The sequence below is a fragment of the Pelophylax lessonae genome (assembly GCF_965119305.1).
Source record: "Pelophylax lessonae genome assembly, chromosome: 7".
NCBI classification, from domain to species: domain Eukaryota; kingdom Metazoa; phylum Chordata; class Amphibia; order Anura; family Ranidae; genus Pelophylax; species Pelophylax lessonae.
The window spans coordinates 104,925,199-104,952,276 of NC_138774.1; the positions used below are offsets into that span (position 1 = coordinate 104,925,199).

General features: G+C 43.3%; 1 protein-coding gene across 1 annotated transcript in view; it reads left to right on the forward strand.

The window, feature by feature from the left end:
* Window positions 1–4,570: 4,570 nt before the first annotated feature.
* LOC309560199 (immunoglobulin kappa light chain-like) overlaps window positions 4,571–27,078 on the forward strand; it is a 51,906-nt gene continuing 29,398 nt past the window's right edge. The window contains exon 1 of the mRNA XM_082263771.1: window positions 4,571–4,683. Coding sequence (XP_082119897.1) covers window positions 4,644–4,683 — 40 coding nt within the window. The 5' untranslated portion in view covers window positions 4,571–4,643. The remainder of the gene's footprint in view (window positions 4,684–27,078) is intronic.

The window sequence follows — 27,078 nt, forward strand, 5'->3', positions numbered from 1 at the left end:
AGGCAAGTCTCCAGGAGGTAAAGGAATAGCCAAGAGGGCTGGTTAGTGACACACAGTCAGGAGGACTGAAAGGCATGCCTGAGAAGACTGGGATGGGGCAGTCTGGGATGGATGGAGAGCCGGACAGGAGGATTATGGTTGCACGGGCAGGAGAAACAGGGCAGCTGCAGCCAGGAGGGCTGGCAGGGCCTGAAGAGATGGTGCAGGGAGCAGTAACCGCAGATGGGACAGCTAGCACCAAAGACTTGTGTTTTTGCTACACCAGAGAGGCCCGCAGTCCCTGCCTGCAAAGGCCATTCTGCTAAGATCCAGCTGAGTCTGTGTGGGATCTAAAACCTGTGCCAGCTGGTCCCAGAAGTAACAGTCTGCAAGCAAGTTGTGTTGAAAGTAGAGGAGAAAAGAAAGTATATCTTAGATGTATATTGTACAAGTCCCAAAGAGCTCTACAGATCAAATGGGCATCCCATATCAACCCTTCTCCATCCAAGTTAAATTCCCCTGGATGAAAAAAGGACAAGCGGGGCTACAGGAACTTCTTCTTGTCTTTGAAGAGAGTGGAGGTACGTTTGCCTGGCTGTGCAGTGTGGGAGGAGACCGCATGTACAGGGGTAGCGCTTCATGCAACCTCCACATCTGCTAAAGAAGTGGACTTTCTCTGTGCAACGTGTAGAGTTTATAATATCCCATCATTGAAGCTGTGAATTGTAGGTTGTATTGTTTGATTTGAAAAACAAGCTGCTGAATTTAACTAATGGGATGTTATTAGGAGGTTTTATAAACAGATATGGGAGATATGTTGTACAGCAGATTTTACCTGACATTTTTTTATGATAATTTATTAAAAAACATGAATTGTATATTTGTATTTGGATAATACTTGGTTTTGATTACAAGAAAAATCTATTGGCACACCTAAAGTCCCCATAATAGTCTACTTGATGATGTTAAGACCATAGAAATAGACCAGGATTGGACAATTGGCTGTAAAAATGTCCAGTTCAGTCCTTCTTCAATCCACAGATTTTTATAAATAGGTTAGGAAAGTAGATTCTTGTCAGCATGCACAAACATTTTCTCTTGAAAACACCTTAATAACCTTTTAACTAACTGCACTGCAGAATCCACATATATTCGTGTTCAGACACTTCCTTATCTGATTATAACAATGAATGTTTGAATGTGATAAGAAAAAACTTCAGAAGGTAAACCACAACCAAGTGTTAGCTAAAAACAGCTGAGCCATCTAACTGGTGCTACTTCATTGTAGAATTAAAAAGGTTTCTTGTTACAATTAAAGACTTTTTGTACAATTAATGGGTTAATTAATGCTGGCTTGGCCAAAATTGATAAGCATCTATTGTTAAACTTTTGTAGAGGGAGCTTTTCGGAAAATTGTTGGCCAAACAGCACCTGCATCCAATCAGCTGCAGGCACTGTATAGTTATCATGGCAGCCAGCAATGCCTGCTGTAACAATACAGTACAATACTTCCAGTTTTCTCATCTACAAACTGGAGGTAATTATTTTTGCATTTGGTGCATTAATAGCACCACTTTGTAAAAGTGCAGCTATTAGGAACTACCTGAATCTGCTACATGTCTCGGTAAAGTTATTGAAACTGGAGGCAGGAATTTTTGAATGGGATGCATGCCATTTTATAGGGGCCATAGTGCCAGAAAAGTGTCGGTAGGGATTTCATGAATTCCCCTGAAAGTGTGTTGGAACAGTCACTTGTCATCTCCCTCTAAAACCTGTATGACAGGCTGGCAATGCAGGAGAAAACCCACAGGCTACATTGTGACAATGGCAGGAATTAGGTGTTTAAAACTTTAACACATATTGATAAAATATTTTACATCAAGCTAAGTAACATGTGTATTTGAAAACAATTGAAAGGACAATAGATTCTTATATACATTTTTTCATTCGTTTTAGGCAGAGATGAGTAAAGTTAATAACTTTTTGTTTGTGTCTCCATTCCTACAAGAGAGATTTTTTTCTCACTTTTGGTCCCTATGATACCCTGTCACCAATGTAGGGGGGTATCAGCTGTTATAAAAGACACAAAAAAAAAAAAAACATGAAAGTGGGCTTTTACCCTTTCCCTAATAATCCAAAAGGACTTGTGTTGAACTTTAGACACAAGGGTCTTGATTGCTCTTATAGGGCCCTATGAATCAACCTGTTGCTAAGAACTGTTTTGTCTCCACAGCCACCAATGTTTTTTAAGCTCTTAGGAGGTTTGATGCTGATTGGCGACTGAGGAAAAGTAACTTCAGTTCTTAGTAAGAATACATTGATATATACATTGATATATAAGTGTACAGGATACATCACTACACAGAGATGGTGCAAAATCAAGCCCAACCCTATAAGACACTAACAAATAAATACAATAATAGTTGCAGTCTGCATGGAAACCAACAGTTTCAGTAGTATCCATCACTAATGTCTTCCACAGCTCCCAATGGTTCTTCATGTTGACCTCTCCATCGCTGCTGTACAGAGTAGGAGATCTACAGCAGGAGGAGTCAATGAGAACAACAGGAGACACAAGAACAGAACGGTATTCTGGCAGCAGTTGCAGAAGAAAAGTTAAGCATTTTGTTGCTTATTTTCAGGTTAGTCTGGTTCCAATTTGCGTTAATGACAATGTTGCTTTAAAGTGTAACTAAAGGCAAAACTTTTTTAAGTTTTGGACAGAGTGGAGAGGGATTAGAACCCCTGTCAGTTTGGATTGCTGTCTATGCCCCGTTAGGGAGATTTGCCTGCCCTATTTGTTCTTTTTACCATTATCATCCTTGAGGTCATTGTAGCCGTATTAGTGCACTTGCGACAGAGACAATTGAGCACTGTCCGTGATACTTTTTTTATTTGCACTAACATAAAATTTTTCAGGACAAGCTTTTCGGGGTATGTCCCCTTCTTCAAGATCCAAGTTAGTACTGCTTGGATCTTGAAGAAGGGGACATACCCCGAAAGCTTGTCCTGAAAAATTTTATGTTAGAGCAAATAAAAAAAGTATCACGTACATTACTCAATTGTCTCTACCATTATCATCGAAAGTGAAAGTAAAGAAAAAACTACATTTTGGATTGTCCCCAGAACAGAGGGGACATTTTTCAATGGGGGCACTAGTTCTGGTAACCTGGGGATCCACAAGGAATTTTCTTAATTTGCGGGGATTATCTCTCACTTCCTGTTTTGGCTATGGGACAGAAAGTCAAGGTAAATCGCCCAAATGAACATGGTGGTGCACACTGCCATGCTGCCATGGATGTGATGCTTAGCTTTGTGGTGTGAACAGTTTTAACTCCTATGCGGCATGTTGACAGGTGCCACTTGTCAAAATCTACTATTGAAGTCAATGGGACTGCGCCGTAACTGTAAGCCAAGAACTTGCCTCAGAATTGCTATGCAATATTCCGCTTTCAGGGGGGAAAAAAAACATAAAAAAAAAAACCAGACATTCAGGAGGCACCTTCTGAACACATGCAAGTCTTCAATGAAAAGTGATCCACCACAGATCGTTTTTAAGAGGGGTGTTAGGATTGCTGCACTTTTGGAAGAGGCCTAAGAAAATATAGCACAAGAAGCCCTCTCTTCCTGATATGCATTTTTCCTGGCTATCATGCTGAACCTGGATTTTGGATCTTTTGCTCACTGGCCTGGAACAAATGAAAAATTTAAGCCACGGGATCAGCATAAGGTCAGCAATGGGAGCTCTTATTTTTCTTTCATCACAACCGGGTTACTTTAAATACAAATGAGTGAGAATTGTAAACAAGTTACTCCCCCATAAATGTTGAGATTTTAAAGGCAGGCATAACACCAAAATAGTAAAAAAAATATTGTAATTTTATTGTACATATTAAAATATCTGAAAAACAGTATAAATTGAATAAAAACAAAGCAATAGTAATTTAATAGACAGCAAACATCTACGTAAAAATAAACATCCTAGTGTTGTAGAACATATTGTATATATATTGCCTCCATATCACCAGACGCGTTTCAGGTTCATATCCTTTCATCAGGGGTGTATGATAAGGAGGTTACATAGATTCATTTGCTTCAATCTGGGGTGAGGAGGGAACGTTGGGATGTTTATTTTTAGGTAGATGTTTGCTGTCTATTTAGTTACTATTGCTTTGTTTTAATTCAATTCATACTGTTTTCAGTTATTTTAATGCGATACAATAACATTGTATATTCTTTATATATATATATCTATATATATCTATATATATCTATATAGATATATATAGATATATATATAGTTGTTTAACTTTATATCGGGATGCTGGCAGCCTGACACCAGACTCCCTAATGGTGAAACTTTAATTAATGAGTGAGAATGCTAATACCTTAAAAATTATGAAGCACTTTGAACATTTTAAAAGGCTTAGCGTAAACCAACGGTGTTCAATCAGCTTTACCTCAACAGGTGTTGCTGTTTTGAAGTAACAATCATACAATGTGCTGATTGGTTTAGAAGGTCTAGATTTCGCTCCTTTTATGGCCAACTTGTTGCTGTGATGGCAGGAAATAATAAAAGAAAAGGCAAAATTAAAAGAAGGGTGCTATAGGAGGCAACCAAAGACTCGTATCTCACATCTTTGCAACAATAACAACTAAACACAATGAAATACATAATGGTCCTTTCTATTTTCTTCATTGCAGGTCAGTAAATTTCATCACTTTTGCTTCACAAAGGACTAAATCCTAATTTTTAAAACTTAAAAAAAAAAAAAAAATGTTAGTTTTAGATAACTGTAAACTGTTAAAAAAACAGGCAATGGATCTATATCATAAATGTATGCATTTAAAATTGGGCACAATGAATATAGGCTTATTGGATCTGTGTAGGTAATATATACTATTGTTTAACATTCATTATTTCAGTGTGCTTTTCTTTATTCCTTTTGGCTGTTTTTTTTTTTTTTTTTTTTGAGTTTTGAATGCACTTTATTTGATGTTTTAAGAGATGGGAAGATATACAAATCTTTCACGTGTGTGCTCTGCATTCAGTAGTCATTCGGCTTGGGAAATGGTTTGTAGAAACTCCCTGTGGCACACAGCTTGTTCAAGGAGAGGCCAATGTCTCAACAACCAGTGTTTTCACCAGGACATCTGGCCATATATAGCCACCCTTATTATGTACTGAAAAGTTATAAAGCATGAATTCAGATGTGAAGCCTGCAAATATAAATTTATTTTATATTTTCTTCTATTAAAATGGCTTATATAATTGTATAACTAAATAGGGAAAAATATATTTAAACTATTCCAAAATAGAACACATTTTAAAGTGAACTTTATCACTTTACAAATACATATTCTAACTATTTTATTACATTCTTATGGACAGGCCATTTTTTATCTCAATATGTTAGTAAAAAACATAGCGGCAAAGGTAGAACCTTTGCTCTTGGAATTTTTTTTACCAGGCGCAAGCCATTATATATTATATATATATATATATGTATATATATATATATATATATATATATATATATATATATATATATATATATATATATATATGTGTGTATGTGTGTGTGTGTGTGTATATATATATATATATATATATATATATATATATATATATATATATTACATAATGGCTTATGCCTGGTAAAAGAAAATCTATATTTGGTTGTGTTATAAGGATTATAAGGATCAGTTCCCAAAGCTAACACACCAGAACAAGTATCCTGGTTTTCAAAAAATGTGAGTTATTTTCAATGTAATCCAACGTGACTTAAAAATAATAGTCACATGGCTGAAATGACGATACTTATCCTCATCTAAAGTTTTGTGAATTGAGCCTAAAGCAAATCAACCATTATTCATACAAAATTTATCATCAATTAAAATGAATTTGTAGAACAAGTCTCTGCCACTGTCATGAGTTAAATAATTTAATAAATAGTGTCTTGTTCCACAACTAATTTACTTTGTTATTGTTTTAAATGTAAGTATTATTTTATATAATTATATAACTCACATTATTATGTTTGTTAAAACGTAAATAATTAAAATTAGAATTTGCTGATATAAAATATGACATCAGTAAATATTTGTGATTTAACTGCCATAAAATGCTAGACTTTCATACTTTTATTTTTTGTAATTTAACTGTTTTTTTTTATTTATTTTATTACCTAATATTTATATAATGCAGACATTTTAGTGATTTTTAAAACAAAACTATACAATGTATGCAGTGTGTCTTTTCATTATACTTAGCTACTAATATACACAGTTAAAATGTTTTTTTGTAACAGATTATGCACATACAATATAGTGATAGAATAATAAGTACTGTGTCAGCATAATTTTAACTATCAAGAATTAATCTAAAAAATGTTTTTGTTTTTTATTTCTGGGAAACAAGTGGTGATTTATATTTGCAAAGGAAAAAGCTATATGATTTATTAGTAAGGTCAGCAGTAAGAGTAAAAGGGCATATTTAATTTAATTAGGTCAGACAAATTAAATCATTATTATTGACACATGACAGCCAGAAAATCCATAGAAGCTGCTAAATAATAAACACATAAAAACCTACATATTTGCATCTTTGGCATTTAAAGGGAACAGTAAAAGTAATAATAAATGATAAATGTAAAATAATAATACAAAAAACTGAATATTAAAATCCTAGAGATTATTCTTACCATAAAATACCAGAAATTCTAATAGTTATTTAAACAAATGAAGTTCATTATTTAAACAGGTGACTCAAAAGGCAAAATTAAGTAATTTGATTTAAAGTCAATAAAAATATATAGAAATAACTCAGGAAAAGTGTGTTTTTTCATTTGCCAATAAATGTTTTATATTATATAGCTTTTAAGTTTCAGTCATACTGCTGACAAGATATCATGATGTTTAAAACATGTCTTGGCTAACTGTATATATAAAAATATAAATGGTAAAATAAAGAAAATTCCACCTGTGAAAATATGTAATGCCTGAATTTAATGTTTAAGAATATGTTATGTTGAAATGTGCCACAGTGCAAAAAAAGATTGGGCTGACTGATAACACCAAACAAAAGAACCCCTGCAAGTATAGGAAAGCTGTGAAAATAACTTACCCCTTTCCCCCAAAAGTGAACTGGAGAGTAAAAAAGATGAATATCTCACAGATTTTTTGTACAAAGTATACCTCATAAAATGCAATGGCAAGATTTCCCTATGGTAGTTTGCACTACTTTCAAGACAACAAAGCCATAACATTCCTACTCTCATTTCCAGCTGCACTCACCGATTTTTTGTTATGGTAGCACTATGAAGGACATTTTAGGCGTACATAAGGCTGGGTTCACACTGCCGCACGGAACGGCTCACAGCAGGGGTCGGGTTCGTCCCTGTTCACCGATTCAGGTCCGAATTTTTGGTTGAATTGGGACCTGAAATGGACCAGAAGACGCACAGGACTCCTGTGCAGTTCGCACTGGAGCCACTCCCGACCTGCACCAAATTCGCAATAGTGTGAACCCAGACAAATATTTTATTTACCTTTATAATGTTCGTGGCAGTTTAATAGAGTGGACACATCTCATAGATGTGGGCACCAAAAATAATAAGAAGCCAGGATGTTATTCAATGGATTTATAGTTTTTTTCCTATATGTGCTAAAATGTTCTTGTTAGAAAACATAAACTAATACAACCACCACATGTAAGCTTCAACATAATATATGTTTTCACCTGGATTTAAATATACTGTAATTTTAAAATGAATTAATGATCATTACCCATACCAGTATACTGGCCTCAAAATCAAGAACCAGAATAACCCCTCATTTCATCAATATTATTGTTCCTCTGATTTTCTATAACCTTCTCTTTAAATATGACTAAGAAATAAAATGACCCCTGTGTAGTCTCAGAATACATCCAATTCAATATTTCCTTGCTTCTATAAAGTCACAAGAATATAACCTGTGACCCAAAATACTTCTACCTTGAGATCACCCAAGAAATTGGAATTCTTAACGTATGGCCTATTCCAGCAATCCAAACCAAATATGTTCATAGCAGTACATTACTGTAAGTAAATCCATAGGAATAGAGTAAGTTGAAGTTACCGTATCTGAAAATATCAATATTTCCTGTAAAATTAAGCTCCTGCCTTCTAATAAAGCTCCATGATTAGCCCTTTACAGGTATAATACAGATAAAGGTGATTTCTGCAGAGTCTGATATGCAAATAAATTCTATTATACAGTCTCTACACGCAAGCATACCATGTGAACGCTCAGTGAAATGTCCCCTTGTTTAGGGAGAACATGTTGCAGGGACTGTGTTCCTCTAGGGATTGACTCTATGGATGTGATTTACTAAAACTGGAGAGTGCAAAATCAGGTGCAGCTGTGCATTTAAACCAATCCGCTTCAAATATTTTTTTTGTCAAAGATAAATTGAACAAGCTGAAGTTAGAAGCTGATTAGTCGCCATGTACAGCTGCATCAGATTTTGCACTCTCCAGGTTTAAGTGAATCAACCCCTCTGTGTCTTGGGCTGCTTAAAGAGACTCTTGTGGAGATAGACTGATGGACTTAAGCCTGTGCTCAGAAACACTATTGCTGTTGAGTTTAAAAGGAGTTATGTAAATGCGCCAGAGCACAAATGATGTGTGCACTTATCTTCAGCAGCAGTGACAAAGAATATGTGCTGTGGGAAATTAAATGTGAGTTAGAGAATTTTCATGCATAACGAAAATAGGTTGCAAATGTCTTTGGAAAGTAAAGCATAGATGATAAGTACCACATACATTGACCACGATGGGACCCTCAGTTTTCTGATTCAAAGTCACACCTATCCTGTAGACCACACAGACTGTCAACAGTTTCTATATGGGGTTTGGGGTTTTGCTGCACTATTGATGATGACCTTTGACATCTTCATGTAATTTGTTTGCTGGAGCAGATTTAGTACAAAGAATTTGAAAAATATGACTTTGCGCAAAGGTCATGCTTTAGGTGTGTTTTTAAAAGGGCTTAGCTTCAGAGTGTTTATACAGCTATTTGAGAATTGTAATTATAAAGGCGGCCCTATAGTTGGAAGAACATTTTTAGAGATCTAAGGCCTTAATTGGGATTTGTCAGGATGACTGAATGGCCTAAGACTCCAGACTCAAGAGTTGTCTCTTCACCTTGTATAGGTAATCTGTCTCCAAATAGGGGAGTGGGTTCAAATCCCTCTTCTGGCAACCAATTTTTACTTTAAGTTTGCACTGGAATGACCACAATTATTGGTCATTCACTAAGAAAAAAAGAATCCAAAAGGTTTACAGATCCTACATAAAGATAAAAGCGTTGTAAAAGTTCTACTGGGTCATGATTTCAAATGTTTAATTTGTGATTGTGCTAAGGTTAAACAGAGCAAGAATTTGAAGGAACCAGTGCTTTAAGTGGCCCAAAAGAGATGCCAGTACTCTATTATAGCCTATAAATTTTGTCGCCCCCCCACCCCACATCAGGGTCCCCACAGAGCACCCCCCCCCTGGCCTGGGCTGGGACTCTGGAGCAGGGGGACTCACTAGTGGTGACTGGTCTGGCTCTGGAGTGGGAAATATTCTTGGGGGGGGGGCAATTGAGGGCGCAGATTTCCTAAATGAGCGTACTGGTACGCTAAGGCGCACAGAGAGGTGGCGGTATGCTCAAGAGCCATATTTGGAAGTGGCGGTACTGAGTACCAGTGCATACCGGCCCACTTAAAGCACTGGAAGGAACTGGTCAGCACATTTTGAATAAACCATGCCCTACTCGAAATCTCAGTTGTGGCAATTGAAGTAAGGCATTTTTATTTTTTAGCTTGCTGGAGGCCAATGGCTAATTATTGTAATGGATATAGTCCACAATTTTTAAGATGTGGTTTTAATATGAAAGAGTTTGACTTGCTCAAGAAGTCACAAAATACTGGTTCTTTAAAGCTTTGGACTGATCCAAGACCATATTTCAAATAATAATTAAAGCTGAGAGGTTGGGTAGTTTCTGGCAAGCACTTATCTGGGCAATTCTGGGCAGAAACATATTTAAAAGCTGTGCAACTGATAAGAAAAATGAAGCATTGCTTCATTTTACTTGCCCACCAAAAACTTCAGTATTAAACCCAAAACCAAAAAGGTAATATATTGCACCTTACCAATCAGATGTGATGGCTACATTTGTTTTCTTTTTTTAGGCTGTTTTTGTCTCTGTTTTCACCTGGTGATCTGGCCAGTAATACACCTCCTTTATTAGAGCGCCTCCACTCTGGATTACAGGAGCACCTTTGGACAGCAGCATTGTTAATCTGGGGGGAGGGGACCATTAGATGTACTAGAAGATTTAAATACACTAACAAACTGGTCAAATTCCAGCTAATACTTTATGAGCAATTACAGCAAACAGTTTTTTCCTCTTGGAATAAAGGTTTTACATACACAAAAGCTGATCATTTTAACCTCCCTGGCGGTATTCCCGAGTGTGGCTCGGGGTGGGATTTCACTGCCATAAGCGGTATACCCGAGCCACACTCAGGGTACCGCCAGGGAGCATCGCTGGATCCTTGTAGAGGCTTACTTACCTTATTGCCGGGATCCAGCGATGTGTCCCTTCAGCATACGGCAGCCGGATCTTCCGCCCGATGCTTGTGAGCCCCGGCTTCCGTCTCCTGCGACGTGACGCTCGCAGAGGGGTGGAACCAGGGGCAAATTTGAAAAGTAAAAAACACAAACACACTGATTTCATTAGTATAAAAAATAACCGTGCTAAGCACAGAATTGTGTAAATAGTTAAGTAAATAAATGTATAATTGAAAATATAAATAAGTGATTTGTGTAATAAAGCTGCAGCTGTAGTGGGAAACACCAAAAAATATAATGATTAAGTGATTAAATCAAACAATAAAGTGTAAACCTGAATGTATACAAATTATATTCAGTGATGAATGTCCCAATAGGATAACGCAATAGAGCGTTAAATAAATTAGAAAAGTAAATGTCCAAAATCAGCAAGGATCCAGTGCAGGGTGCTGAGTGCAGGAAAATAATCCACCACCACTTAGTGTGACTATATCCGCGGATAGTGCTGCATGCTCTAGATACACCAAGCGCTTACCAGATCACACATGTATGTCAGCATCCAACACAGGGTATGAACATCAATGCAATTCTGGCGCAGTGCCTCTCTCTAGGTGTTCAACACCATCTGCAGGGAGCCACGATATCCACCAAAAACCATGCACAGCCAATCTCATCCAGAGCCAGCTCTCTGGGGGTGGGGCTCCTCTGCAGATGGGGGCGGGATCAATGAACAAGGCCGACGCTTCCTCCTCCGATGACCATAGACGTTCCACCTTCCTCCTCCGATGACCATAGACGTTCCACCTTCCTCCTCCGATCACCATAGACGTTCACCTTCCTCCTCTGATCACCATAGACCCTGAGAGAAGAAACTTCTCAGTAGATGCGGCACGGCGGGGATCTCGGGGGCACTGAACTCTTCACACCGGAACTTCCTCCTCAGCACACTGATTTCATTACAAAATAAAATAAATTGATATTAGTTTGCCCCCAGTGCTCTTTCCTGCAGTTTTACTGTACTTTTTATATATTTATACTGTATATATACATATATATATATATATAGATATATATAGATATATACGTATAGGCTCTGACCTGCTTCTTGTTTGCAGGGCGTGGCCATTCTTGGATTGCTTCTACTTTGTTTAACTGCGGTTTAATGACTTCTTCTAAACCAATGGTGCATTTTTTTGGGTTTGCTGTAAAACCTTCCTTGAAGAGGGAATCCAGAACAGCCTGTACACGGGGCAAGTGAGGCTTCCAGTCAGTGCTATGTACCACTATATTGTCCAGATAGGCTGCTACTGTCGGTGAGGTCTTAGGGTCCTGTCCATGGCCCTCTGAAATGTTGCAGGGGCATTTTGCAACCCAAAAGGCATTTTTTTTGTACTGAAACGAACCCTCTGGGGCTACCAGTCAGGGGTATTTGCCAATATCCTTTGGTCAAGTCTAAAATAGTTAGATAGCGGGCTTTGCCAAATCTGTCTATAAGTTCGTTCACCCTGGGCCCTGAAGTCGTAACAGAACCTCCAGGTACCATCCGGTTTAGGGACTAAAACGATGGGGCTAGACCAGTCACTATTGGATTCCTCAATGACATCTAGCTCCAGCATCCTTTTTACTTCATCACTAATGTCCTTTCTCCTCGGTTCGGGAATTCGGTAAGGTTTGAGCTTGACACGGACCACAGGTTCAGTAACAATATCATGCTGAACTGCTGAAGTCATACCAGGTAACTCTGAAAATTTCTCTCTATTCCTTATCAGGAGCTCTCTAGCTTCTTTTTTTTGGGAATAAGACAGGGTTTCTGGAATCGTGACCTCAGGGACCAGAGGGGACTCAGTACCCCTAGATGTTACAGGGACGGACCTCGCAGTCAAGGCCAGCCTATCCTTCCAGGGCTTTAACAGATTATTATGGTAAATCTGCTCTTGCTTCCTTTTTCCTGGTTGATGCACTTTATAATTGACCTCCCCAACTCTCTCCAATACTTCAAAGGGACCCTGCCACTTAGCTCTCGACAGTGGGAACTAACACTAGGACCCTGTCACCAGGTGAGAAGACACGGAGTCGGGCTCCCCTGTTTTATATTCTCTGTTGGGCTGCCTGGGCCTGCAGTAAGTGTTCCTTTACCATAGGCATGATCGCTGCAATCCTGTCCTGCATTTGAGCGATGTGCTCAATTACACTTTTGTGGGGTATCTGCTCCCCCTCCCAGGTTTCCTTGGCTATGTCTAAGAGTCCCCGAGGGTGTCTGCCATAAAGCAATTCAAATGGAGAGTATCCGGTAGAGGACTGGGGTACTTCCCTGATGGCGAACATCAAGTACGGAATCAAGAAGTCCAAATTTTTTCCATCCTTGTCCACAACCTTTTTTAACATACTCTTTAATGTTTTATTGAAGCGTTCTACCAAGCCATCAGTTTGAGGGTGGTATACGGAGGTTTGCAACTGGGTCACCTTAAATAACTTGCGCAACTCTCTAGTTATTTGTGACATAAATGGGGTGCCCTGATTTGTAAGGACCTCCTTAGGGATCCCAAAGCGACTGAACACCATGAACAACTCCTTAGCAATGTTCTTAGCGGATGCAGTGCGTAAGGGAATTGCCTCGGGGTAACGGATAACAAAATCCATGATTACAAGAATGTGTTGATGACCCCTGGCAGACTTGGGGAGTGGACCTACGAGGTCCATGGCGATCCTCTCAAACGGGACTTCAATAATGGGTAGGGGCACTAAAGGACTTCGGAAGTGGGGTAGTGGGGCTGACATCTGACATACAGGACAAGATTGACAATAATTGTCAATATCTTTCTGTATCCCAGGCCAGTAAAACCTGCGTAACACCCTTTCAGTGGTTTTTTCAGTGGTTTTTTCAACCCCTAAATGACCTCCTAGTAAGTGTCCATGAGCCAATTCCAGCACCACTCGTCTGTAAGGCTTAGGGACCACCAACTGTTCAACAATTTATCGTTCTTTTTATATACACGATACAATAAATCCTCAGTGCTGCTGAAAAGAGGAAAACAGGGCCTGTCCCCTGGTTTGACAGGTACATTATTAACCATTACTACATTCTCCCAGGCCCTGACAAGGGTAGGGTATTTTCTCTGCTCAGTACCAAAGTTTTCCTTGTGCACATTAAGATCAGCAAACTCCAATGTACCCTCAGGGTCAGCAGAAGGTTGTCCACCTTGACTGGCTGTGGGGACTTCCTCAGGCTCCTCCAGTTCTCCTGCCATAACAGAGAAAAGAAAAATCTGGGGAACCGTGAGAGGAATCCCTTGAACCCATATGGTCGGTGCTGGCCAGGAGCTCTGGCTCCACCGCTGAGTCAGTTACTGTGACCGAGTCGGGACGGTCCCACAGTTCCCAAAACTTAGGGAAGTCTCTACCAATGATGGCCTCGTGCACTAAGTGGGGCACAAGTCCGACTGGATGGGTCACCATACCTAAATCAGTTTTAAAGCTAACAGTAGCTATAGGATACTCCCGAGTATCACCATGTACACAGATCACAGCAACTTTTTTAGCATTTAAATTCACAGTTTCAACCATTTCTGCTTTAACCAAAGTCACCAGACTTCCTGAGTCCAGCAAGGCTGGACACGAGGAACAGCAGAGCAGGACTACATACAACCTATTTAAAGTCACTTACTTGTCACGTGTAACACACTTTATTCTTTCCTCTTCACTGGCACAATGGGACTTTACCCATTAATTCACCCTTAAATCCTTGTATATAACTATTATATTGTGAAATAAATTTTATCTACCGCACTACTACTGCCTACCTCTCTTACTCCTGCCCTTAAAATCCCATACCTGACTTGAGGCACCACAAACCACAAACAATTTTCTCGGGATGGTGGCAGAAACGACTATTAACCTTCCAATGTAAGATCCAAAAACCTATCTTCTTCAACCAATACCCCGGATGGATAACACATCCACGCCCTCTCGGATCTCTGGAAACACTATAACTCTTTATATAAATTATTTACTGGTTGCTGAGCAGCAAAGCACCAGACCTACTAGTTCCAGGCAAACATAGCTTTCACTGTGGATTTTACCACAGTTAAAGAAAGGTTTTTTCGCCTGTTTCCAACCAAATACCTTTCTCTTAGGAAGAAAGGATGACGGAAGAAGAAGAAAAGAATGTGGGAGACCTGGTTGGTGACGAGTGGGAGACCCTTATGTCGGGCATCCAGACCAGCTTTAAAGTCAAAGAACAAACTGAATCAGACATTTCGGCGCTATTTAGGACACTCCAAAAACATCTGGAGAGGAAGTCAGCGCTACACTGGCACATCAAGACATTTGAACGTTACATTAGCGAGAAAATCAACCCTGTAGGTCTAAGAATCCAAATTTTTCCTACCATGGAAAATGTTATGGTTCAACTAAAGAAAGAATGGGAAAATCAACTAAATGAATGTTCGCGGAACTTAATGATTCTATTGCAAGAAGAGTACTTAAGACAAATAAAGTCTCTAGATCTCAACATCAAAAAGACCTATGAACAATTGCCCCCCCTCAAAAAGGCCCAACTATACAGTAAACAGGAAAATAAACTTAAATCGCACCTAGAAGAATATGGAAAAGATATCCTTAGGAAAAAAGAAAGGAAGTATTGGCGCGAAAAGAAGTGGACTCCAAACAACAGGGTTTTTTTTTTAGGGAAAACAAACTCAAAACCTCCAAAAAAACATCAATCGGAGAAGAAACAGGAGGAAGAAAAACGGTCATAAATCTATCATCTCGTACTCTGGCGGACGATCAAAAAGAAGTGCTATCTTTAGGACTTTCTTTCTGCCCCAACACCAGCATTGATAGATTCGAAACCATTAAAGACGTTAATCTATTTGCTAGGAATTTACTATTAAAAACCTTCTATCAAAAACAACCCCAACCAGCACAAGCTACACCAACATTAACAGCGGCAGAGTTCAGAGCCATCCGTGATCTCAACTTACTACTCCAGGAAAGCGACCTAGATGATTGGGACGACCCGACAGAATCAGACAAAGAATCTGATAGTGACGAGCAAGAAACAACTTCTGACCAACTGTCTTTCAAAAAGAAATCCAACAAATTCCCATCTCTTAACATCAACCCCGCAATCGCACTGTTTGTGCGACAAACTACCAAAGACATTGAATCGATCAAAGAGAAAAGACACGTATCAAATTTAACCAAAAAACAAAAACGAGCTCTCCAGGAACTTAGAGATAACGATGATATCACTATCAAGCCTTCAGACAAGGGAGGAAATGTAGTTGTCATGAGCAAAGAAAAATATAAAAATATGTGCCATACAATACTTTCAAACACAAAATGTTACAAGAAGATTCTCCCCATAATGAAAAAATCATACGATCAAATCTTCTACTCAAAAGTAGACAACGCATTCAAGGAAGGCATCATATCTCAAACCTTGTGGGAATATATAAGGACACCACATCCCAAACCACCCACACTGTATGCGCTACCAAAACTACACAAGAATTTTGAAGACCCACCCGGAAGACCAATCATTTCGGGCAATGGAAGTATTTCAGAGTCTATGAGCAAGGTAATAGACAGATATTTACGTCCTCATGTCAAAGAACTACCCTCATATACTCAAGATACCCTTCACCTCCTCAGAATACTCAATGACATCACCATACCAGAAGAAACCTACCTAGTTACCATCGACATTGAATCTTTATACAATAATATACCCCATACCAAAGGGCTACAGACCGTTGAGAAGACACTCCGATGCCACAGCGAACGCGACCAAAATTTCAATAATTTCATTATTGACATGTTACAATTCATACTAAATCATAACGTCTTCACATTTGGTGGCAACTACTACATCCAAACATGTGGGGTAGCGATGGGGACCAGCTGCGCCCCCTCTTATGCGAACATCTACTTGGGCTCATGGGAGCAAGAATTCCTATCGAAAGAGGAGAACACCATCTACGCTGACAAGATCCTCATATGGCAAAGTGTAACGCTCCTGCGTTTTTGTTATAGGCTGGATTTACAGCTGCAAAATCTCCACTCAGTAGTCATGTAGAGATGTGTTGAATACCAGATCCAACTCTCCAGGACTCATCACCGTGGGCCTGTCAGCTTCAACATACAGATATATACACACTCAATGAGATGTTCCTGGAGTGATAGGATGTATATGATAGTATGAAGGTGATGTGCTGAAGGGACAGGTGTGAACAGTGACAAGGATGGTAAGCACTTGATAGGTTTGTACAGGAGAGTTCAAGATGGTATTTAGGAATGCAGATAGGTTAGTACCGAGTATGCTAACAGGTGGTGAGGACAGCAGATGACAAATACAGGATAGACTAACCCAGTGCAAGGATAGATAGTAGTAGACAGGAGAGCTAGCAATCTATGCAGCAGTGCAAATGATAGATGGTAGTAGACAGGAGAGCTAGCAATCTATGCAGCAGTGCAGATGATAGATGGTAGTAGTCTCAAGAGCTAGCAATCTATGTAACAGTGCAGATGATAGGATAGTATGGATAGGTAGTAACAGTCCTTAATGCAATAGTAGTAGTGTAAGTTATGGAGGTTTCCCCTGCGGGGTACTTATCACTATAGTATAGTAGTAGAAGGGTCCGGTGATGAGGAAGTGATCCAGTAGCGAGATACAGGGATCAGTAGCGAGGTTTGGGTCTGAGGAAGTGATCCTGGTAGCGAGATACAGGGATCTGTAGCGAGGTTCCACAGCGAGACACGCTTGTAAGCATAGATGCAAGGCAGGTTGAACGAACATGTGAGTGAGAACGCCGGCGGTTGAAATAGCCGCTCTGCGGCGCTCAGTGATGACAGCATCGGTCTTAAAGGTGTATGCGCACCTACCAGAAGAGAATGGTGGGACGCATACACGGAATGGAAAGTGGAATAAGGGTACCAGAGGTACCAGAACATTACACAAAGATATATCGACGATATACTGATTGTATGGAACGGGCCTGAACATATGATACAAGAACTATTAACCAGGATGAACCAGAACGAGCATAACATGTTCTTTACAATGACCTATAGTAGACAACAAGTATCCTTCCTTGACACCTTAATATACAAAGACCCTACGGGTAAAATCTCCACCACTTTGTATAGAAAGGACACAGCTGTCATGGTCTTACCTCCTTGCTGTTCTCCTTCGTTTGACATGTGCTGGCGGCCATCTTGGTTTCTGGGTTTCTTGTAGCCTCCCACCCTGCGGCTCCTCCTTCCCACTGGGAGGAGCTGGATGCCTAGCTCATATATATAGGAGGTCTGTGGCTCAGTTCCCTGCTTGGTCCTCCTGTGTTCACATGCTACTAAGACTGCTGCTACTTCTGGTTCCTGTTCCTGGCTTCGTCTGACTACCCTGTTGGTTCCTGATCCTGGCTTCGTCTGACTACCCTGTTGGTTCCTGATCCTGGCTTCGTCTGACTACCCTGTTGGTTCCTGATCCTGGCTTCGTCTGACTACCCTGCTGGTTCCAGACCCCTGGCTTCGCAAAGACTCTGCATCGGTTTCGCCATCCGTTTGGACTTTTGCTTTATAGCTTGTTTTTCAATAAAGCTGTCTTATTTTCACTTATCTGTTGTTGTACGTCTGGTTCATGGTTCCGTGACATTAGGACCAAGCCATGAATTCTGACGGTACAGGGCCATCCTCGCTACCCACGCTGGTTGCCAGACTTGATCAGCAGGATCACCTGTTGGGTCGGGTCGCCGTGGCGTTGCAAACCCTGCTTGAACGCACGGTACCACAGGCCATGAATTCTGACGGTACAGGGCCATCCTCACTACCCACGTTGGTTGCCAGACTTGATCAGCAGGATCACCTGTTGGGTCAGTTCGCCGTGGCGTTGCAATCCCTGCTTGAACGCACGGCTCATTTCGCTCCCGTTGCCGATGGGTCGGTTGTCGCTCCTGGGTCCGCTCCGGTTGTTGCGCCAGAGTCTTCCCCGACACCTGTTGTTGCGCCTGCGGTGTTTCGGGGTATGTCCGGTTCTGCCCCCCTTCCACAGCGCTTTGGGGGAGAGCCAACTCAGTGCCGAGGTTTCCTTAACCAGGTGGGCATTTATTTCGAGTTGCTGCCACATGCCTTTCCTACTGAGAGATCAAAGGTGGGCTTCCTGATCTCGCTGCTCTCGGACAAGGCCTTGGCCTGGGCCAGCCCTTTATGGGAGAACAACAATCCGGTGGTTGCCGAGTTTTCCGGTTTTGTTGCTTCTCTTCGGAAGGTATTCGATGTGCCGGCTCGTGCTGCCTCTGCTGCGAAGCTCCTTATGTCCATCAGACAGGGTTCACGATCCGTAGCTGAATACGCCATTGAGTTTCGTACCCTGGCAGCAGAGGTGGGCTGGAATAATGAGGCTCTGGTCGCTGCTTTCTCTCATGGTCTCTCGGATGCCTTGAAGGATGAGGTTGCAGCTAAGGACCTACCAGTGGAGCTCGAGTCCCTTATTTCTTTCCTGATTTTGATTGACACCAGACTCAGGGAGAGACCTTCCTTTAAGGAGAGTCTGCGGAGGCCTCCTAACAGATTGGCGCCTACGTTTGCTGTCCCACCCGTGCCTCCCTCTCCTCCCACGCCTCCTGGGGATGACTTGTCTGGGGGTGAACCCATGCAGCTGGGGTTTGCTCGCCTGTCCGAGGGGGAGAGGGTACTCCGGAGACGCGAGGGCCGATGCATGTACTGTGGTCTCGGTGGGCATTTTCGGTTGGCATGTCCGAACCGTCCGGGGAAACGCTCGCACCTGAGATCCTGTCAGGGGCAGATCTTGGGTGGAGTCTCCTCGTCCCCGGTTTCCCGTGTTGACAAACCACTGATCACTGTTGTCCTCTCCTGGGTCGGGGGCTCGGTGACGACCCAGGCGTTGGTGGACTCTGGTGCTGGTGGTTTGTTCATTGATAGTGTGTTCGCTGCCACCAATTCCATTCCTCTGCAGGCTCGGGGTTCACCTCTGGCTCTTGAGGCGATAGACGGCAGACCCCTTCTGCCGCCACACGTGACTCATGAGACCCTTCCAGTGGGGTTAGCCATTGGTGCCGTTCACAGAGAGTCGGTCTGCTTCCAGGTTATTTCGTCTCCACACTACTCGGTGGTCTTGGGGTACCCCTGGCTCCAGAAGCATAATCCGATTTTCGATTGGAGATCGGCCGAGATCCTCTCGTGGTCACCGCAGTGTGGGGCTAGTTGCATCCATGGGCCTGTCAAGTTGCTGTGTACTTCCTCGGACTCTCTGTTGCCCCCTGAATACGAGGAGTACCGGGATGTATTCGATAAGGTGCGCGCGGTTGCCCTACCTCCGCACCGCCCATACGATTGTGCCATCGAGTTACAATCTGGTGCCGTTCCTCCTCGTGGCAAAGTCTATCCACTGTCGGTAGCAGAGAATGAGGCCATGGAGGAGTACGTGAGGGAGGCGCTTTCACGCGGTCACATTCGCAAATCCTCGTCCCCGGCAGGGGCTGGATTTTTCTTTGTGAAAAAGAAGGGCGGTGAGTTGAGGCCTTGCATCGATTACAGGGGTCTCAATCGCATCACGATCAAGAACGCTTACCCGATACCCTTGATTTCCGAGCTGTTCGACCGTCTTAAAGGGGCTACGGTCTTTACCAAACTCGACCTGAGGGCGGCGTATAACCTCGTAAGGATCAAGGCGGGCGATGAGTGGAAGACCGCGTTTAACACCAGGACCGGTCATTATGAATCCTTGGTTATGCCCTTTGGGCTGTGCAATGCGCCCGCAGTCTTTCAGGAATTCATCAACGATGTTTTCCGTGACCTGTTGCAGCAGTGTGTGGTGGTCTATTTGGATGACATCCTGGTATATTCTGAGTCCATGGAGACCCACATTCTGGATGTCAGACGAGTGTTGCAACGGTTACGAGAGAACAAGCTGTTCGGTAAGCTTGAGAAATGCGAATTTCACCGATCCCAGGTAACCTTCTTAGGTTACATCATTTCCGCTGAAGGGTTCTCCATGGATCCTGAGAAGGTTTCGGCTGTCTTACAGTGGCCCCAGCCCAGTGGTCTTCGTTCCCTGCAGCGCTTTTTGGGCTTCGCCAATTATTATCGGAAGTTCATCAGGGACTTTTCCATGCTAGCCAAACCTCTCACGGATCTGACCAGGAAGGGCAGTAATTCCCAGGTCTGGCCGCCCGAGGCCATCCGAGCTTTTGAGGCTCTAAAGTCCGCCTTTGTGTCGGCTCCGATTCTGTCGCATCCCAACCCTGGGTTGCCCTTTGTCCTCGAGGTGGACGCGTCCGAGACGGGAGTAGGCGCCCTTCTGTCTCAGCGTAGAACACCAGAGGGTCCTCTGCTTCCTTGTGGGTTTTACTCCCGGAAACTGTCTTCTGCTGAGTGCAACTACCAGATTGGTGACAGGGAGTTATTGGCCATCATGCAGGCTCTTAAAGAATGGAGGCACTTGCTCGAGGGTTCGGTGGTTCCGGTCCTCATCCTGACGGACCACAAGAATCTGACCTACCTTTCTGAGGCCAAGAGATTGACACCACGTCAGGCCAGATGGGCTCTGTTCTTGTCTCGTTTTAATTACGTGGTCTCCTACCTACCCGGTTCCAAGAACATCAGGGCGGATGCCTTATCACGGCAGTACTCCGACCTGTCCAGGGAGGAGTCGATTCCGACTTCGGTCATACCTCCGAATCAGATCCTGGCCGCCATTCGCACCAGCCTGACCTCTCCTCTGGGTGAGCAGATTTTGGCGGCTCAAGCCGGTGCTCCCTCTGGGAGACCCAACGGCAGATGTTTTGTGCCTGAGGAGTTGCGCACTCGGTTGTTGCGAACCTACCATAACTCCAAGACCGCGGGGCATCCTGGAAAGAATCAGCTGTCCTGGGCTGTTTCACGTCTGTTCTGGTGGCCTTCCCTACGTTCCGACATCGCCGCATATGTAGCGGCATGCTCCGTTTGTGCCCAGAGTAAGTCCCCTCGGCACCTTCCGGTGGGTCTTCTGCAACCCTTAGCCACCGGGGAGCGCCCATGGTCACACCTGGGGATGGATTTCATTGTGGACCTCCCTGCATCCCGAGGCCATACGGTCATTCTCATGATTGTGGATCGGTTTTCCAAAATGTGCCACTGTGTTCCTCTCAAGAAGTTACCCTCTGCACAGGAGTTGGCCACGATTTTTGCCAGGGAGGTCTTCCGGTTGCACGGTTTGCCCAAGGAGATTGTGTCGGATCGGGGGAGTCAGTTTGTGTCCAGGTTCTGGCGCGCCTTTTGCTCCCAGTTGGGGATTCATCTCTCCTTCTCCTCGGCCTACCACCCTCAGTCCAATGGGGCCGCAGAACGATCCAATCAGGCCTTGGAGCAATTCCTTCGTTGCTATGTCTCCGATCACCAAGACAATTGGGTTGACCTCCTGCCTTGGGCTGAGTTTGCCAGGAACACGGCGGTGAACTCTTCCTCTGGGACGTCTCCCTTCTTGGCCAACTATGGGTTCCAACCTGCCGTGTTACCGGAGGTATTCTCTCCCCAGGATATTCCGGCTGTGGAGGATCACCTTTCCGTTCTACGTGCTTCTTGGGTACAGATCCAGAAGTCCCTTGAGGTCTCTGCGCAGCGCCAGAGATTCCAGGCTGATCGCAGACGAGCGCCTGCTCCTTCCTACCAGGCCGGAGACCGTGTATGGTTGTCCACCCACAACCTCAACCTTCGAGTGCCCACTCCCAAGCTGGCGCCTCGCTTTGTTGGTCCCTTCCGAGTGCTTCGCAGGGTAAATCCGGTAGCCTATGCCCTTGCGCTTCCTCCTGGCATGCGGATCTCCAACGTGTTTCATGTCTCCCTGTTGAAGCCACTGGTGTGTAATCGTTTCACTTCCTCGGTTCCTCGGCCTCGTCCGGTCCAAGTGGGCAATCGTGAGGAGTATGAGGTGAGCAATATCCTGGACTCTCGCCTGGTCCGCGGTCGGGTGCAGTTTTTGGTTCATTGGCGTGGTTATGGTCCTGAGGAGCGTTCCTGGGTTCCCTCCGCAGATGTCCATGCTCCTGCCTTGCTCCGAGCCTTCCATGCACGCTTCCCTCAAAAACCGTTCTTTACTCCGCGGAGGAGGGGCCCTTGAGGGGGAGGTACTGTCATGGTCTTACCTCCTTGCTGTTCTCCTTCGTTTGACATGTGCTGGCGGCCATCTTGTTTTCTGGGTTTCTTGTAGCCTCCCACCCTGCAGCTCCTCCTTCCCACTGGGAGGAGCTGGATGCCTAGCTCATATATATAGGAGGTCTGTGGCTCAGTTCCCTGCTTGGTCCTCCTGTGTTCACATGCTACTAAGACTGCTGCTACTTCTGGTTCCTGTTCCTGGCTTCGTCTGACTACCCTGTTGGTTCCTGATCCTGGCTTCGTCTGACTACCCTGTTGGTTCCTGATCCTGGCTTCGTCTGACTACCCTGTTGGTTCCTGATCCTGGCTTCGTCTGACTACCCTGCTGGTTCCAGACCCCTGGCTTCGCAAAGACTCTGCATCGGTTTCGCCATCCGTTTGGACTTTTGCTTTATAGCTTGTTTTTCAATAAAGCTGTCTTATTTTCACTTATCTGTTGTTGTACGTCTGGTTCATGGTTCCGTGACAACAGCAGGCAATTCCATTCTCCATGCCTCCAGCTTTCACCCACAACCCCTAATCAACTCAATACCCTATAGCCAATATCTTAGGCTGAAGAGGAACTGTACAGACCCAGCCAATTTCCAATTGGAAGCCAATGTATTAACTACTCGATTATTACAGAGAGGTTATAACAAAACCTCACTACGCAAGGCATTCAATCGTGCCAACCAGAAAGACAGAGAAACACTCCTTTTCAAGAACAAAGAACCAACCAAAACTGAACCCGATACCCGAATAATCATTAGATTTACGAACATCAGCAAATCAGAAATATTCTTACAAAAAACTGGTCCATTCTTATGGAAGAACCCAGTACTTCTAAGCTTTTACCACAATATCCACCCATCACCTTCAGAAAGGCAGGTTCCTTACAACAACAATTAGTACACAGCGAATATAAAGAAGGATCCAGCAAAGACCCCTGCAGAACTAAGGGTACCTTCCCTTGGGGGAGTTGTGCCCAATGTCATGTTATCCGTCAAACTACCAATACTATTTTACCAAATGGAGACCCCTTTCGACCTAAACATTTTTGTAATTGTAAAACCAGGGGAGTAGTTTATATGATGACATGCGAATGCGGGTCTTTCTACATAGGGAAGACCCGACAGGAGTTCGGGAAACGGGTGAACAAACACTTACAGACTATGCATGTTGGCAACTACTATGTCCCACTGGGCAGACACGTAGCATACTACCACAACTATAAAATGCCTAAAATCAACTTCTTGGCCTTGGACAGGATCCATGTCCCGTTACGAGGCGGTGACTGGAATAAAACTCTTTTACAATTGGAAATGCGCTGGATCACACGACTCAAAGCCACTAATCCACCCGGATTAAACGAAGCACAAAGCTTCCGTCCATTCCTCCAGGGCTTTTCGTCAGGGAAAACAGATTAATTCCCTCACCTTAAACATAAAACCCCCCCCGACAACTTCTCTAAATTTTAGATCCAATCGGATTGTATGAACCTTTTCAACCGATTTCTTCTTATATTCATACAATCTTTTAATCTTTGACCCCATTCAGATTGTATAGGCTCTCCAAACGACATTATCTCGTTATGCAATCTTCCATATTTTTCCACTGTCACACAATGGACTGTCGACACCCGACCTTATCCTCCCCTTGACCCATCCATACCCTCTCACAGAAATTCTTCTTGATATTATATTGCTGAGAACCTTTATATAATATGCCTTGATTATTGTTCTTTTTTAAATTTATTTTTATTACTAGGTGACTACACTGTTGCACAGTGTACCACCTTAAGATATATGTCTCTTGATTATTCTTCATGGAATACTGTTCATCCACCTCTTGTTGCCTCAATCCCAAGATCCCAGGAGCTCCCGGCACAGAAAGCCCCGAATCTCCTCTGATCGGGGCATTTGAAACCGAATGGTTGGTGCTGCACCTTCCTCCATCCCTAGCAGGGACTTCAGCTTCTACTCTGTGTCGGCGGCCTCGCAGGCATGTCCACACGGTCACAAGGGATGCGCTCTCTGCCGCACGCAGGCGCATCTCGCACCATGTCACGGACTCTGCCTATCAGCGTCACGCAGCGCACTATTGCGCATGCGAGACAGCCCTTTAAAGGCCGGGGAACACTCCGAGTCATTCAGTCTCTCCCTTATCGAGGGAGGAGGCAGACTTGGAGCGAATATGCTGCTTCACTACACTGAACCCCTCTTCTACAAACGTAAGTTTAGACTTGGAGGAGATCTCCATGCATCTCCCCAACCAAGTCATCAAGGCTAAACCCTTGCTTTATTACTGAAGATATTTTCAAATCTACCTAAGAAAGAAATAATTACTATGTACTTTACCCCTATATGCCGCCCTCTTACAATAGCCTACTATATACCCCAGTACTGTAGACAATCTCAATCAATGTGGAAGTTTGTAATCTTAACCACACTGGATTCTTGGATCAGAACACCCTGCCCAGAAAGTAAATATTATTAACCTTTACTCTGCAACAAAACCCCACCTTCACCCATTTTCCCCAATACTCAGCAAATTCACCTTCTCTCACCCAATACAGCATACTGTTCCTGCAGCACCTGGAGAAACTCTGGGGAGGCACTATCATAGGAAGTGGACATAAAAAATGTATGTTAACCAGCACATCGTGTAAATTGTATCATGAATGCTTCAGTATAGATATTGCTATTGATTGATATTAAACTTTGATTACCTTTAGAATCGGTGACATATCCTTGATAAAGGCCGCAATAGGCCGAAACATGTCGGATTACCGATCAGGCACCTCCTCTGCATCTATCCCTATTCTTTGACACGAGGAACAGCAGAGCAGGACTACCTACAACCTATTTCAAGTCACTTACTTGTCACGTGTAACACACTTTATTCTTTCCTCTTCACTGGCACAATGGGACTTTACCCATTAATTCAGCCTTAAATCCTTGTATATATATTGTGAAATAAATTTTATCTACCGCACTACTACTGCCTACCTCTCTTACTCCTGCCCTTAAAATCCCATACCTGACTTGAGGCACCACAAACCACAAACATAGGCTTATTATTAACAGTCATTTGGAATATGTGTTTTCCTACACTTGGCGCTGCAGCGCATGAAACAGCAGCAAACATAGACTGCCTTCAAAGAGACATGTCACACTGCATGGGTTCATCTGTCAAAGGACAGTTTGCTGCAACATGTTCCAGTTCCTGGCAACGGAAACACTTGATGTTACCCCAGTTAGGTTTGCTGACAGGCAGTGGCTTCCCCTGTTTGGGACGCCAAACTTCCGCTCTGGCACCAAAAATCCTCCCCCCTGTCTCCTTGCCCTGCTGACCACCCACTTCCCCTGGAACATTCTTACTGGTTGCCTGGAGAGATCGTGGAAAGTCCGTGGGTCTCTGCAGACCAGACTCTCTACAGCATAGTACCTCTCAACGAGCTCCACCAGGTTGTCCGCCGACTTGGGGTCTCCTTGACTCCCCCACTTCTGCAGAGGATTTGGTAATGACCTCAGGAAGCCGTCCATGACCACACGCTCCACTATTTGTGGCCCAGACAAGGACTCCGGCTGTAGCCATTTTCGTGCCAGGGGGATTAGGTCAAACATCTGTGATCATTGGGGCCTCTCATCTCGGAAGGACTAGCTGTTGGCCCGCTGGGCTTGATCAGCCAAGTTGACACCGAGACGTGCCAGGATGTCCTGCTTGACTTTCTCATACTCTCCTGCATCCACAGACTCCAAATCATAATAGGCCTTCTGCGATTCCCCAGTAAGTAAGGGAGGGATCAATCCTGCCCACTGGGTTTTGGGCCATCCTTCCTTTTCAGCAGTTCTTTCAAAGGTAACCAGAAAGGCCTTTGGGTCATCATCCACAGTCATCCTAGAGAGGAAGCGACCCACATGGATGGCTGAGGAGCTGTCTCCAACACCTTTCGATTTTAGCCTTAGACTTCTGTGCACGTGTCTGCACCACCTCAGCCACCGCCTTTCTGTCTGATTCTGCAGCACTTGCCAGTTTTTTAAACAATAATTGGGTTTGTTCTTGTACAGCACTAATCTGTTGTTTAAGCAAAGAGTTTGCTTGCTGCGTTTGTTCTTTTACAACATCAATCTGTTGTTTAAACAAAGAGTTTGCTTGCTGCTGTGCAGCGTTTGCTTGCTGCTGTGCAGCGTTGGATAACACCAACTGTTTGAGGATTTCCTTCATAGTCACTCCAGGTACTGGCCCTTTAAGTAGTAACTTACTACCACTGCCTGCATTCTCCACCATATGTAAGCTGGGGAACAGGTAGCAGGTGCAAAACTCCCTGGGATAAGCAGTCCTTCAGGCACAGATACCAAATCCAGTG